A 17129-nucleotide genomic window follows, 5' to 3' on the forward strand; every position below is an offset into this window, starting at 1 on the left:
GCTCTGTAGGTCCTTTCACTCACTAAACTGCTTCTGACCCTATTTTCAGCCCTTCCTGTATATTCATTCTGCTGTGGCTTCTCCTGTTTTCTATTTTGTGTTCTTCCTTAAGGTCAGTTTCATGTTAACACTGCCTCAACGATCATATCAAGTCACACTGTCTTATATGCTATAGCATGCCAGCCTCTCCGCAGCCTTGCTCCGAGACTGCATATAATAACACGTACTAATATACTCCTGTATCTCATGGGCATAATCTATATATTTGTATATAGTGTAAATATGTATATACTGTATGTATATATTCTCCACTGAACCCATACAGTATTTGTTTCGTTTTTGCATCACTATGGTGCATATATATGGCCTAACGTCCATCTTGTATCTATCTTTTCTAGTGAGGTTTGAGAAAGACCCGACACAGGGTCGAAACGTTACCTCAACATGCTACTTACTTCTGTGGTGTTTCAATAAACCTTTTTGACTTGCATTGGAAAAACCAAAAATTTTTGAGTGTGGCTTTTTTCTTATTAGTTTATAACTTTTCTGGACTAGCTCCAGGTTCAGTCTGCACCTGCCCCCTACTTACAGAGTGCACGCCTTGTTTATAGAATTATCTCTTGACTGGCTGGAAGTCAGAGGTAACAGTTACAAGCTCTCAGTGTAAAGGCCCTTTTACATTTAGCGATGCACCAGCGATCCCAACCACGATACGACCCGGTCAGGATCGCTTGTGCATCGCTAAATGGTCGCTAGTGAGCTGCCAGCCAGGCAGATCTCACAGCGATGCAGCAGTGATACAGCGGTCGTTACTTACCTGTCAGACATGGTGATCCTGACGTCCTCCCGCCCACCTCCATATTTCGCTCGTCGGCGCCACAGGAAGCCCAGCAGGAAGCGCCCGACGAGAAATGGAGCTGCACGATCTCGCACGATCAACGACAGACAGCGGGGGAGCCAGTCGGAGGTAAGTATCACACATAGCGATATTGCTAGCGATATCGCTGCTACGTCACCAAATCGGTGATGCTTTAGCGATATTGCTAGCGATATCGCTATGGGTAAAACCCCCTTTAGTCTTTGAGAACCTTGTTCTGGCCTCATTCTAGCTCTCATAGACTTAGATTTAGAAGTGATTTCCAGCTCATCCAGCAAACACTGAAGCTATCCGGTAGGTCACAACTAGCAGAAGATGACCGGAGTGGTGCTAAGACCAGAAGAAGATGGCGGCTTATACTACAGTCAGGAGAGGAAACATGCACTAGTAATTCCTCTCTGGCAATGAAATAAAAAAATGTCAGAGTGGAGCTTTAAATGTAACTTAACATTATTTTTTTGCACCTGTATCTGTATATATATACCTTATTGCATCGAGCTCTAATTTAGAAACCTTTTGCACACCACGTATTTTGATTTTAATGGTAATCTTCATTTCCCTTGCCGTATTCTGTGTTGAAAAAAATCTCAACCATGCACAGGAAATTCTTATAATTTGACCTGCTTAGATTGCTTGATGACCAGAGCTGACTCTACAGATTCCAGAATCTATAGTGTGCTGTTCTCTAAATGCTTGCCTCTACATGTAAAGTGCTAAAGAAGCAGTAAAGCAGAATGCAGATGGAGCCTATCATTTTAATTAATACATGTTCTTTTTCATGAGCTCAGGGATGCAGAACATGTTTAGGGCACAGAAAGCAGTTAGCCGTTACCGCTGACTATGAATTGTAAAAGCTAAATTTATTTGATTTTCCAAATAATGCACATGTTTTAATTAGTAGACAAAATTCAACCTTGCAGGTGTAATCTAGAAATGATTGCTGAAAGTAACTTAAAAGACTTATTATAGGTCTCTTATTGCTTTCGAAACAGTGGGGAGAGGCTCCTGCTGTAGTCAGTTTACTGCCTCGTGGTTTTATTTCTCAGAATATCTCGTCTCGTAAATGTCTTTTGTATTGTAATATAAGAGAGAGAAAAATAAAAAGAAGAGTATTTTTGTACACATTTTTAACATGTTCCTTATTTTCATGCATCAGCAAGTAGCATAAAAATTATTCGAAAATTCCATTAAAAAAACCCTCCCATAAACTGTTCTTTTACCTATATCTGTGTATAAGTGTAAGTAATATAGAGTGAGCATGTTAATATACTCACCTACATTCGTCTTCTCTGGGATCCAACGCTGTTCTGCTCTTCTTTCTCGGTGACGTCACCACTCTTCAGGCTGTCCAGATCACTGTATACTCTATGTGTGAGCCGTAAGTCTCTTTTACAATGTGAGCCTATGAAGCCTGGTTCTAAGCCTTGTTCTGACACTCCATAGGCTCACATTGTAAAAGCCACTTCTTGGTTACACAGAGGTTAGTGTGATCTTGAGAGTATGAAGAGTGGTGACATCATTCAGAACAAGAGCAAAGCGGTGCCTAAATCAAAGGGAAGATAGTGGTAGATGAGTATATTAACAAACTGACAGTACTCAACATACTGTACACATGTTTAGGGGGGAAAAGCTCATAGGAGGGCTTCTTTAATGGAAAACATAAAAAGATGTTTAATATGGTAATTTTATAAAGTTATTTTAGAGAGGCCAAGGGAGGGCTAATAAAAACCCAACAATCTAAACTTACATCTCAATAACTTCTACAATCTTCTATGGTCTCGGGACAATCACATGCGGATCGGCATCTTGATGATAATCTGTTGCCTTTACATTCTGTTCAAACGGAAGAAGTGTGTTTGGATGGATTGTGAATTCTGCAGATGATCAGCAGCCACTGATTGGTTGCCTGGTCATGCGATGCTCCTTACAAATGTTGATGCTAGCAGACTAGTAGGCACAGTAGCGAGTGACAAGAGGTGGTGTCAGTCTAGGAGGAGAGTGTAGGGATGTTTTCCTTTTATAACCCCACCTTTGACCCATTTGATGACTTTTAAAGTAGGGAAAAACTGTTTAAAAATAATCTCTGATCTGCTCTTATTTGGCTTTTTCCTACTGTAAGAGATGTATAGAGATATATACAATAGCAGTATGCACACTACACCTACCTCCGATCTCTGTCACCTACTTGTATTCTGCAGTAAGTCAGAATTGTAGCTGGTACCATTACCTTAATTGGGCTCTTAAATTCCCAAAATTCTACTAAAGGAAACTATTTTTTACAGCTTGGTTGTAATGTTCTGTGGGAGTTTCTAATATCCCCTTTGATAACAATAAGGGCTTGCTTACACTGTCATATTACACGGTTATCAGATGGCTTATACTAAGGGGCAGTGCAGATCTGTGATTTATTTTCTTATGTCAATTCGGCTTGTGAAGAAAATGGCAGCTACAGGTGCATCCAATGATCGGATCATGTGCACCCATACAAGTCTATGGGTTTGTGTGAAACATCGGACTACACTCGGATATCAGATAGTGAAATGAAGTTCTTAATCTTCTCTGCACCTGTTCTCCTATTTTCCCATGCGAGACCATCAGGGAACACTCAGACGATACTCGGATCAAACTCTTACAGAGTACGATCCTGGTGACATTAGCATAGTCGGCCTGATTCTCTAACATGAGAGAATCGACAGGGGTGTGACCCCAGCCTTACGCCAAAAAACTGACAAATTCCATTAAAAAATTATTCAATAACTGATTTAAATTAGCTGTAAGGGCTTTATTATAACCAGCAGCGGTAATACTAGTGTGCACATACCTCTAGGTTAAGCTCTCGCACAGCAATAGTATGGGAGAGAATTTATTCATTAAGAATGATCATCATTAATTAAAGAGAACTTGGCTTCTAAGTTTTTTAATCCAACTGCAATACTCAGTATTTTATCTATATTGCAAGTAGCACTGATAAAAGCACCTCCCTAGGATTTCTTTCTATAATGGCAGTCCCACTACGGTAAATTGGTAGTTATTAATTGTCGATCTGATTATAGATATGGATTCTGTGGATTGTATAAAAGATCTTTGTGCCTTCAATGTAATTATAAATCACTTAGTGTCTTAGATTTTACAATGCATTACCTAGCTCCGTGCTTTGAGGAGGATTTTATTAGATACCATGGCGAGCTGGAAAGCCCTTAACCAAATACCTGTTATAAGCTATCACTGTGAACTCACAGATATCACATTTCTTGTAATTGGAAGAGCTAAATAATCTTGTTATGTACAATGTACATATTAAGACAACAGCGAGAAAGGAACGAAAGTACAAATTGGGACAAACAAGTCTTAACATATCAAAATAAATGAAGAAATTCCTTCCCATGAATGAAAAAGGATGTGAATCGTTTGTCAAGGTATCAGCCAAGGCTATATGTTACACCGATGGCTTTCATTCCCGGTATTTGGTAGATGTCCAAAAAAGATTGGAAAGCAGTCAGTTGCAATGAAATATGGGAAGGTGAGAATAGGGCTGGAATGTAGATGTTTATTTTCCTCTTGCTGCTTTTAAGTGTGTTAATTTATAGACTAGATTATTTTTGTTTTCTTTTAATACAGGATGTGTCCACTATTACTATTACTTTTTCTTAAATTTGGTTAAGGATATAAATTTCTTATTAAATATCTTTGACAAGTAAAATCTACATTGCAACCACTGGGTGGCCTCACATAGAAATCTCGTGTCAGAGTATTTTTTTTTAATCTAGTTAATCTCAAAACTTACCATACATCTCATAATATGTTAAAAAAGAGAAGCTAATATTAATATCTATACCCTACAGGAAAAAATGACACTGAATCATCTGCCTTAGTGACAACATATTTTACTGGGGAACTTAATCAATAGCATCTTATACTTACAGTTAATGAATTTATGAAGGTTGTGAAAATTGCACAGTCATTTCATACTTAGCTTAAAATGTGTTAAAGGAGCTTGTCTCATGATAATAATTTCATTTCCTCATGTTATCATATGTCTGATGCAGAAATAAGACATCAGGTTATGCATCTCTTTAACCCCTTAACGACCGCCGATACGCCTTTTAACGGCGGTAATTAAGGGTACTAAAACCACAGCGTCATTAATTCACGGCGCTGTGGAGAAAGTACATAGCGCCCCCCAGTGTCGGATTATCTCCGGGGTCTCGGCTGCCAGGGGTAGCCGAGACCCCAGAGAACATGAATCGGTCAGTTTTTACCGACCCCGCTTTTGCAATCGCCGTTATTAACCCTATAACGGCGACCGCAAAAAAAGCTGCGATTATGCATTAAATTTCTCTTTCCTCTGATGTGATCGCACATTAGAGGAGAGAGAAAGAGGGTCCCCGATCCCCCCCGGTACCTCTCCGTGGTTCTCACTTCCCGCATCCCGCCGGCGTACTCCGATGGGCGCCGCCATCTTGAAAATGGCGGGCACATGCGCAGTGCGCCCACTGGGAATCTGCCGGCTCCGGCTGGCAGATTCCATTCATTATTTTGATCACCATGATAAACGATCATAGTGATCAAAATAAAAAAATAGTACATAACCCCCCCGTTTATCACCCCCTTATATAGGCAAACATAATGAAATAAAGAAAATATTTTTTTTCAGTTTTCCATTAGGGTTAGGGCTAGGGCTAGGGTTAGGGTTAGGGTTGGGCTAGAGTTAGGGTTTGGCTAGGGTTAGGGCTAGGGCTAGGGTTAGGGTTGGGCTAAGGTTAGGGTTATGGTTGGGTTAGGGTTATGGTTGGGCTAGGGTTAGGGTTAGGGTTAGAATTAGGGTTAGGGCGAACTAGGATTAGGGTTAGAATTAGGATTAGGGATTAGGGTTAGGGGTGTGTTGGGGTTAGGGTTGGAGCAAGAATTGAGGGGTTTCCACTATTTACCAACTTTGGGGGTCTAAAAAGTTGGGTCTAAAAAAATCACTTTTGTGGAAATAAAAAAAGACTTTTTATTTTCACGGCTCTGCGTTTATAAACTTCTGTGAAGCACTTGGGGGTTCAAAGTGCTCACCACACATCTAGATAAGTTCCTTAGGGGTCTAATTCCAAAATGGGGTCACTTGTGGGGGGTTTCCACTGTTTAGGCCCATCAGGGGCTCTGCAAATGCAACATGATGCCCGCAGACCATTCCATCAAAGTCTGCATTCCAAAATGGCACTCCTTCCCTTCCGAGCTCTCCCATGCGCCCAAACAGTGGTTCCCCCCACATATGGGGTATCGGCGTACTCAGGACAAATCGCACAACAACTGTGAGGGTATGATTTCTCCTGTTACCCTTGTAAAAATAAAAATTTGGGGGCGAAAAGATCATTTTTGTGGAAAAAAAAATGGATTTCTTATTTTTACGGCTCTACGTTATAAACTTCTGTGAAGCACTTGAAGGTTCAAAGTGCTCACCACACATCTAGATAAGTTCCTTAATGGGTCTAATTTCCAAAATGGGGTCTCTTGTTGGAGTTTTCCACTGTTTAGGCACATTAAGGGCTCTCCGAACGCAACATGGCATCCGATCTCAATTCCAGCCAATTCTGCGTTGAAAAAGTCAAACGGCGCTCCATCCCTTGCGAGCTCTGCCGTGTGCTGAAAAAGTGGTTTACCCCCACATATGGGGTAGCGGCGTATTCAGGAGAAATTGTACAACAAATTTTGCGGTTGATTTTCTCTTTTGACACTTGTGAAAATAAAAAAAATTGGTTCTGATATAAATTTTTGGCAAAAAAAAGTTGTTAATTTTTTCCTTCCATATTGCTTTAGTTCCTGTGAAGCACTTAAAGGGTTAATAAACTTCTTGAATGTGGCATTGAGCACCTTGAGGGGTCTAGTTTTTAGAATGGTGCCACTTTTGGGTATTTTCTGTCATGTACACCCCTCAAAATGACTTTAAATATGATGTGGTCCCTAAAAAAAATGGTTTTGTAAATTTTGTTGTAAAAATGAGAAATCGCTGGTCAACTTTTAACCCTTATAACTTCCTAACAAAAAAAAATGTTGCTTCCAAAATTGTGGTGATGTAAAGTAGACATGTGGGAAATGTTATTTATTAAGAAATTTGTGTGACACATCTCTCTGATTTAAGGGCATAAAAATTTAAAGTTTTAAAATTTTCAAAATTTTCGCCATATTTCCATTTTTTTCATAAATAAACACAAGACTTATCAAAGAAATGTTATCACTAACATGAAGGACAATATGTCATGAAAAAACAATCTCAGAATCAGTGGGATCCATTAAAGCGTTCCAGAGTTATAACCTCATAAAGGGACAGTGGTCAGAATTGTAAAAATTGGCCTGGTCATTAAGCTACAAACTGGCTCTGTCGCTAAGGGGTTAAATAGCATTTTATGCATTCTTTGAAACACAACACTTTGTAGAGAGCCTGTCATGTGGCACCCCCTCCATTCTGGTATTGATGACCTATCTTAAGGCTAGGCCATCAATATTAAAATACCAGATAACCCTTTTAACTCTTTCATGACCTGATAATTTTCCATTTTTTTTGCTTTGTTATTTCCTCCTTCTACCAAGAGCCATAACTTTTTTTTATTATATAGTGTGCTGAAAAACTGGAAAAAAAATTCCAAGTCTGATGAAATTGCTAAAAAAAAGTGCAATTCCACAATAGTTTTTTTGTTTTTTTTTTATTTACCATGTTAACTATAGGGTAAAACTGACCTGAAAATATGATTCTCCAGGTCAGTATTATTGCCGACTTACCAAACATGTATAGTTTTTGTTTTATCTAAGTGGTTAAAAAATTAGCTAATGACACAATTTTCAGAGACCTGTATCCTCTCCATCTTTTAGGACATGGAGCTGTGTAAAGACTTATTTTTTGCTCCATGAGTTGATGCTTTTACTGATATGATTTTTGGGTAGATACAATGTTTTGATCACCTAGTATTGCATTTCATTGCAATGTTGTGGCTCCCAAAAACTTGGCATTTTAATTTTTTTTTGTCTTTACACCGTTTATTAATCAGATTAATTTACATCATATTTTGATATATTGGACTTTTACGAATGCAGCGATACCAAATATGTGCATTTTTTATTTATTTTATTTTTAATGGGTCAAAAGGAGGGTCATTTGAGCTTATGTGTGTTTTTTTTACTTTTTTCATATGTATTAAAACTTTGGTTTCACTTTTTATTAGATTTAAAAGATCACTTTGCTTTTCCGATCGCTTGTACTATACATAGCAGTGCATCAGCTGTGCTGTGCTGGCTTTCACAGAAGGATCATAATGACAGACATGTCCGACAGCTGTCAAGACAACCCGTCCGCACCCCACGATCATGGCGTGCATTAAATGCTGCTCAAAGGTTGACAACAGGATTTAACAGGTTATAGCCGTGGGCAGAGATCTGCTCCACCTGTGGCTGTTAAAAGCACATGATGGCTGATTAAATCTGGCATCCTTTCCCAGTAAAGATGGGGGATCAGCATTCAAGTCTGCACTGAAGGCAGGGTACATGACATATGACATACATTAACGTCATATGTTGGGAAGGGGTTAATACTAAACTTCAAGAATTATTATGTCACATATGATATAAGTAATTGTCACTGTTACTTTTTTTTCTTCTTTTGACAAATAATTTCTTCATTTTGCAGGTTATGGATTTGTAGATTTTGACAGTCCTGCTGCTGCACAAAAAGCCGTTGCATCTCTGAAAGCTACTGGTGTACAAGCCCAAATGGCAAAGGTAAGGACATAAGATAGAACGTACTGCTCTGTCTCATTTTGAATGCTTTAGAAAATGGATGGAGGAACTGGCCTGAAAAGGCATACTTGAGAAATTTTGAGGGATTAATCTACATTTTAGGCTGGACGATAAGGAGGGAAGGCTGCCAATGAGTGTCATTGATCACGCAACTGACTTATTCGACTTACTAAGGGTGCTTTTACATTGCATTTGGTGTTCCCACTGGAGCAAAAGTTTGAAATCCCCTGCAAAACAGCGTCCAAACACATGCGCTGATGGGGTCACTAGACTGCAATGATGATTCAGAGCAAACATGCGCTGTGTCGTGCCCTTTTTTTGGGGAGTGTACACCTATAGGAGGCAGATACTCAGATGCAGTCTACTACGTCTGAGTGTCAACCTCCTGTAGACGTACACTCCTCAAAATGATGCACGGCAAAGTGCACGTTTGCTCTGCGTCACCATTACAGTCTATTGGCCCTGTCAGCGCATGCGTCCAGACCCCATTTTGTGGGCAATTTCAGATGTATGCCCCTACGAGGGCACAGGACGCAATGTGAAAGCGCCCTAACTTTTATAGGTTTCTGTGGAAGTCAAGAATTCAAAGTTCTGTTATTTACTGTGGTCCAAGAGACTTCATTCTTTTGAGGACTGTGCGACTGTGACCACTGTTAGGATTCTCTGGGTGTTCTTGTCACTTTTGGTGGTCAATGTTATGAGGGTCCTATGGCTTTCATTGTACTAAAGATCCTCCTGTGTTCACTGTTATAAAGTTTGCTGGCTTACATTATTACGATAAACTTTCATTGAAACATAAAAATGAATTTGGGCTCACTGTCAATGTGGCTGCTTGTCCCTGCTGTATAGTATCTTTATTCTTCTACACTATTGCTGATAATTTGAGAGCAGTGAGACAAAAAGTTAGAAATGGAAATAAAAATTGTTTTTCCAGGTTCCAAATTTGCAGAGAATTATATTATTTTCAGTTTGGAGAATCAATGGAGAATTATGAAAGATTTACTCATCTTCATAAAACATGCATGAAGTTTTATTTTCAGTACAAATGTACTTGAGATTTTTATTTTTTACCATTTTAAGATTTTCTTCGTTTTTTCAGCGTTGTTCTTATATGAAATATTATTATTAGCATATACCACATGTTTAATTCGGTAACTATCTTTTTTAGGCTTAACGCATTTTAAAGACCTGTGAAATCTTTTATAAGCTGGTGACACGTTTAAAAAAAATGATACTGTTCTAATATTTTTTTTTGTATAAACATTATTGTGGACTAAAAATTTAAAGGACATGGACACGTTAAGTGTAATACTTTTAAATGTATTGTTCCAAGAACAAAGTACATTTTAACCAATAGATCTTGATATAATAATCAGTTTCCCACTTGGATGTGTAAAAAAAAAATATTCTTGTGCTGAGATAATCTTAGAAATGTGTCCCTGCTCTGTACTGTAATTTGCTGTGTCTGACCATGCAAAGCTGCTCCAGTTTATGGTCTGCACATAACAGCTCCTGGCCAGAGGAGGAAGCATAAGTCACTTATGATAAGGGAGTATACAAATGAAACATCAAAGGCTTGCATCTGCTACCTTCTCAAGTAAAACATTTTTCTGCTTGCTTTATCACAGGAGTGAGTGTTTCTGCTTTGTCTCCATACTACTGAGCTCATCAAAAATCAACTTAGATATGTAGGCGCTCCAATGGCCACTGAGCAAATATGGTAAAGTTCTTCTGATTCTCTATGTCTCTAGCCCCATGTGAAGGAAGGGCATTTCTGTAGCTTAGGTATCCATGATTGCGATTACTCATATAGTGACAGTGAATAAGCTAATTAGCTGTTAGTGGTTGTAACCTTGGATACCTAAGCTACTGCAATGCATGCACATGGGTTAAATGACATAGTGAATCAGAAGAACTATGCTACATTTCTAATTGGAGGAATTTGCTAATGTTATTATTATTGCACCTACTACATATTGAAATAGGATCTTGGAGATGGGAATACCCCCTTTAATAAAAGTGCTTCTTTAATTACAATGGTACTGGATGATTCTATTGCTGTATAATTGGTAATCCAGTAATCTTAAAGACTAAAACCATATTTTATTACATCATTTGCAGTGAATTAGGAAGAAGATGCAACTTTTTTTTTTGCTGCTTAAACGGTAGATTATTTTTACACAAGGAACTATGCACAGTTACTTTATTTTTTATTTTAGCTGCATTGCAAAAAATGCATGCAAAATTATATGTACGAAAATAGAGAAACAGATGGAATGAAAAGGTTTTTCTAAAAGACTGAAAATTTGGACTATTTTTGCTTGCCTTTGAGCATCATATCGCGGATATATATTTACAGATACTGTATGTAAGGAACTATTTAATATTTCTGTAGCAAAAATTACATTTTTGCAAATAGAACTGAGAGCAAGACAAGTAATCTTTTAATAATGGCATCTATTAATTATTCATGCATGGAGCGGAATACTACTGTTAGCGACGTATCATCGTGAAGATGTGCTAATTACATGTGCCACATCATAGATGAACTGAATGAGAGGGAGACATGCTGAACCCGGTGATATCAAACAATATGGATGTTATGTCAAATAGGAAGTTAAAGGGAATCTGCATCAAACAGTGATTATTTCCAGAGATGAAAGTTTTCATGATCTGAATTTCAGGCTCAGATGTTGTGCAACAAGTGCGGCTGTTATGAAATGGATATTAGCTTTGATTTACAAAGGTCTGAGCGATATCAATTTTTAGTTATATTCTGTTTGGCCTCACTGATGCTTATGTCTCCTTACACTTCAGGAATGATAAAAATCTAGAGCAGACATCACTTATGACCACGAAATATATACTTATGAACACCTGAAAAGCAGAATTGTGAAAAAAAACAGAAAATCTAGCATCTCGTAAAACAGTTTATAGGCCATTATCTCTATTCATGTGAATAAGAGTCAGTGATAAGCGGTCATAGAGGAGCGCCTAGGAAGCAACCCAGGGGCAGACAAAAATGTCAGGTCTCCACCGCAGCTCCAGCCGAAAACCTCCAATGGAGGATAGGAGCAATGAGAAAATGGAAACGGTATTAGGAGCACAGGAAAGAGACTCAGACAAGAGATGGGGTTAAACCACAACGCGTTTCGACGGAGAATCCGTCTTCAACAGGTGGATGATGGATTCTCCGTCGAAACGCGTTGTGGTTTAACCCCATCTCTTGTCTGAGTCTCTTTCCTGCGCTCCTAAGACCGTTTCCATTTTCTCATTATCTCTATTCTGTCTCATCATTGAGCACCCTGTACAACAATCCACCATTGCAAGGGGATATGAAGTATGTTACCTCAGTTTGTTACATGTAATGTAATAAACAGTAGAAAGCTGCCGCAATACAGATAATTTCATATCGATATGCCGGTGATGATTGGGAGGATCTTACCCACCTGCCGCACATCAGCAATGTCTGTGACATTCTGTTGAATGTGATTATAAGTTGCAGTGACCCAGAAAAAGCTATTGTGCGCGGGGATCTCCACATTAAAAAAATCCTGCTTAAAATTTTAACCCCTTAACAACCAGGGGATTTTTGGATTTGCATTTTCATTTTTCCCTTCCCTTCTTTCCAGAGCTATAACTTTTTTTACTTTTCCATCAATATGGCCATGTGAGGGCTTGTTTTTTGTGGAACGAGTTATACTTTTGAACGACACCCCCCTTTCATCCCATTCCAAAAAATCAAAATGCCTGAATTACTTTTCTTGGTCGCTGCAACATTGCAATAAAATGCAATAACGGGCGATCAAAAGATCGTATCTGCACCAAAATGGTATCAATAAAAACATCAAATCGGCATGCAAAATATAAGCCCTCACCCAGCTCTAGATCTCGATAAATGGAGAAGCTATGGGTTTCAGAAATGGCAACTTTTTTTTTCTTGACAAATTTTGAAATATTTTTTCACCACTTAGATAAAAAAAGAACCTAGACATGTTGGGTGTCTATGAACTCATAATGACCTGTAGAATCATAATGGCAGGTCAGTTTTAGCATTTAGTGAACCTATTAAAAAAAAAAAAAAAACAAACAAAAAACAATTGAGGGACTGCAATTTTTTTTGCAATTTCACCGCACTTGGAATTTTTTTCCTGTTTTCAAGTACACGACATGGTAAAACCAATGATGTCGTTCAAAGAAACAACTCGTCCCACAAAAAAAATGCCCTCATGTGGCCATTTTGAGAAAAAAAATAAAAAAAAGCTATGGCTCTGGCAAAAAGGGGAGCAAAAAGCGAAAATGCAAAACCAAAAATACCACTGGTGCTTAAGGGGTTAAGCAAGTCTAGGGACTAAATTCTATAAAATAATTTGTGCTTGTATATTTTTTCCACATTGAATAATATACTACAATAATTAATATTTGCCTTTTTTAGGCATTGTTAAAAATCAGATCCTATAAATCCTTGTGTGACTGCTGTTATAATCTCAAATTATTATAATCAACTCCCAAAATACTGACTCAAGTAGTCAATTTTTGAACTAAAACATTCTTTTCCTTCTAATGTACAGTATGCTTTCTCAGCCTGCTTCCTTGACTCTGGCAGTGTGCATTTCATGATAAATGATGTAACCAGTCAGACGCTTTGGTGTGCGCAGATGGTGTTTACTAGCATTGTACTGGCACAAGCCAATGTGTTGACACTGTTTAGTTACTAGATGTTAGCTTTCCATGATTATTAGCTAAATGCGCATCTGATTATGTTTCTGCATGAGCAATGTATCTGTAGGATGCTCATCTATTGCCTAAGGAGTTTTATCACTTGAAAATTCATACTTGGTATTATTTCTTTGCCAATTTTCATTGGTTTACTGTTCACCCCCATTGTTAGAATCTTAACGAGAAGGCTGCCTTCTTCCCCTGAACGCTTCTCAAATTTTTATAGTAAATTACGAGTTTTCTCAAGTGTAGCTTGCCTGCACATTATATAAAAATTAGTTTGATCAAGGTTTAACGGTTCAGCAATGAAAAGTATCAAGGCTCCTTCATCCTAAGCTCATCTATGACATTTTTGTATCACCGCTAGTGATTATTATATTTTTAAACTTTATTTTGTAGACCGTAACAGGATTTATCAAACCAACAAATTTTGTTATTTCCTGTGGGAATTATAGATTTGATACAGTCTTCATTCCGGTTTTGCTGGTAGAAAAAAAATGTAGCAAGCTAGCTTTGCTGACTATAAACTGGACTATGGAATAGAAGACAAAGACAATAAAGTTACTACTTAAAATACATTGAAATTGGGTTTTGCAATTTAAAGATACATGTTACGGGCACAGCATTATGCGATGTTTCAATAAGCAATTTTTTTCCATCATGCAATGCTGTAAGAAGCATAGTGGCTCGGCGGTAAGTACTGTAACCTTGCATCCTTGGAGTCATGATTCCAAATTCCACCAAGGACATCTGTAAGGAGTTTGTATGTTCTCCCCGTATTTGCGTGAGCTTCCTCCTGGTACTTCGATTTACTCCCACACTCCAAAGACATACTGATAGAGAATTTAGAGAAGTGCTGCAGAATATGATCCTCTGTATAAGTTAACAAAATAAGTAATATTTTAGGGGTCTTTTTACAAATAGTTTATTTGTGTTTAATATTTGTATAATCTTGTGTGATGGAAAAGCTAAGACCAAAGAGGTGTGCACCATTGAGACAGCCCCAATTAAAAATTAAGATTCGAAGTAGCCCCTGTTAACACTGCAGAAATCGCTAATCCGTGCAATGCTTCTATGCAACCTAAGGTTAACAATGAAGCAATGGGTAGTTTTATTCAAGTATGACTCAACCCTCTACTTCTTCAAGGAGTTTATGGGGCAATACAAATTAGTATTAGGATTGTCTTTTCCTTCACAGGGGTTTTATATTATTAACCAAGATAATCATTGGAGGGAGGGAAAGTTTCCTGCTTTCCATGTGTAATTTTGCTTTCTAATTCAAGGCACACTTGGAGGGAATAGAGGATGACATTGTTTTTTTTCTGATGATAACTGTGAATGAAAGATTAAAAGGTTGTCCTACAAATAGCTTTTCTGAGACCCATAATGATTTAGATTGTGTAGTAGATCCTAATACCAAGTCTAAAGGTACTGTCACACTAAGCGATATCGCTAGCAATATCGCTATAACTTGTGACGTTATAGCGATATTGCTAGCGATATCGCTGTGTGTGATACTTACCTACAACCGCTCCCCCGCTGGTTATCGCTGATCGCGCGAGAACGTTCAGGACTGTTTCTCGTCGTCAGCTTCCTGGGGCGCTTCCTGCTGTGATGACGAGCGACGCGTGGAGCCGGGCGGGAGGACGCAGGATCGCCTGGTGTGACAGGTAAGTAGCGACCCCCGTCCCCAGCGATGTCGCTGGTGAGATCTGCCTGTGTGGCAGCTCACTAGCGACCACTTAGCGATGTACCAGCGATCCTGACCGCGTCATATCGCTGGTCGGGATCGCTGGTACATCGCTAAGTGTGACAGTACCTTTAAACTCTCTTGCAGTGCAGCCAAAGGGGTAATAAAACATTACAAGATTCCCAATATAATCAGACTCTCCATGTAATGCATAATAATGTTCAGGTCCCACAATCAAGTGATTCTCTTTTAAATTGACTAATAGATGAGCACATAGAACCTTCCTATTTAACTCGACAGAGTAATGATGGACGCAACCAATTAGATACTGCTGATTGGCTGCAGAGTCACATGGCATGATGATTAGAGATAAGCAGATAGCATTGTTTAACTCAGGTACATGATCAAGTCATCTGCCAGGAGTTTGCATATTCTTCCTGTGTTTCCGTTGGTTTCCTCCTAGTACTTCGGTTTCCTCTCACAATCCAAAGACATACCGATAAGGAATATAGGGAAGTGCTACAGAATATGATCCTCAGTATAAGTTAGCAAAATAAGTAATATTTTGGGGGTCTTTTTACAAATAATTAATTTGTTTAATATTTGAATAATATCTTGTTATAGAAAAGTTATGGCTGTGAACAGTAACTGTGCGATTTCCTGAGTTTCCATGTTCACAGACGCTGCATTTGATTCAGTCTGTGGTGCACAGGTGATGATGCGCCAGACCGGCAAATCAATAGCTGAGCATGGAATCACTGACCTGGACCCGATTCAGTGGCTTTGCCAATGTGTACGGCACAAGCCCATTGAGATCACCGTTTGGCTGTAGTGATTTTAAGTGCTGTATGTGTGACATCACCACCACTGATGATGACTGGAGAAGTCAGGGATAAATACCGCTGTACTCAAGGGTGTGAACATTATGTCTGCAGGTACCTCAAAAAGGTATTCCAATTTTAAAAATCATGGCACATCTACTTCTAGGACTTGAACCTATCTCAAGAACAGGAGAGTCCCTGATCTATGCCCCTTCTGGCAGAATAAATAGGGAGGTGGTGGCTCATGTGTGCTAATCTCTTCTTTCACTTCTTTAAAAGTTAGGCTACTTTCACACATGAGGTTTTCGCCGTCAGGCGCGTTCCGGCGTCGTGCCGGAGCGCCGGATCCGGCAAATGTTTTGTAAAACCGGATGTGACGGATCCGGTTTTCTGCCGGATCCATCTTGCGCATGACAGCCAAAACCGGATCCGTCTCATCCGGTTTTCGATCCGTTTTTCGACGGATTACGCCGGATCCGGTTTTTAAAAACGCCCCTTGTGGCCTTCCGAACGGGATTACCTACTGAAAAACTATATACAGTATATCGTGTTCCTACAGCCCTTCTTTGACAGGTTGTAGAGGAGAAAGTGCAGGTTGGAGAGAAGAGCAAGTGACTGGCGAAGATGGATGTTGTGATTGGAAATATTTTGAAGAATTTGGCGGATTTTACAGCGGAGGCGAATCGTTTGAGGGTGATTGTTCTGGAGAAGGAGAGAGCGAGACAGAAGCGCATCAGGCATCGTAGACAACGTTTGTCGATCCACCCCATCACAGCCAAGAGAATGACGCGTGGGGTTATTCTACACTCTGCATGGACCTTAGACGAAACCCGGAGAAATTTTTTGGATATGTTCGGATGAAAATGGAGAATTTTGATTACTTGGTGGAGCGCATTGCACACCTCATAAGAAAATCGGACACCTATTGCCGCTTCTCTGTTTCACCCGCAGAGCGTCTGATGGTGACTTTAAGGTAAGCCACATTTATTGGATATGCTCGCATCAGAGCACACTTTCACTGGAATCTTGTTGGTGGTAGTTTGTATCTCCAAGTGTTATAGCTGAGTTTTGGTATGTAATGCTGTTATTTTAAACTAATTGATTGTTTTTTAATTCCCCACAGATTTCTTACAACTGGAGAATCCCTTTCGTCACTGCATTTCCAGTACAGACTCGGGATTTCCACCATATCTGGAATACTGAAGCACACATGCCGTGCACTGTGGGACTCCTTAGCTGAAGAGTTTTTACC

At 39.1% G+C, this 17129-nt stretch overlaps 1 protein-coding gene across 3 annotated transcripts in view; it reads left to right on the forward strand.

The window, feature by feature from the left end:
- Positions 1-17129, forward strand: part of RBMS3 (RNA binding motif single stranded interacting protein 3) — a 1042190-nt gene that overhangs the window by 506031 nt on the left and 519030 nt on the right. For all 3 annotated transcript variants that reach the window (XM_073568606.1, XM_073568614.1, XM_073568622.1), the window contains exon 4: positions 8538-8629. In XM_073568606.1, the coding sequence (XP_073424707.1) occupies positions 8538-8629 (92 nt within the window). The remainder of the gene's footprint in view (positions 1-8537; positions 8630-17129) is intronic.

The sequence above is a fragment of the Dendrobates tinctorius genome, unplaced genomic scaffold, assembly GCF_039654945.1.
Source record: "Dendrobates tinctorius isolate UK_male_01 unplaced genomic scaffold, ASM3965494v1 ptg000005l, whole genome shotgun sequence".
In the NCBI taxonomy this organism is placed as follows: domain Eukaryota; kingdom Metazoa; phylum Chordata; class Amphibia; order Anura; family Dendrobatidae; genus Dendrobates; species Dendrobates tinctorius.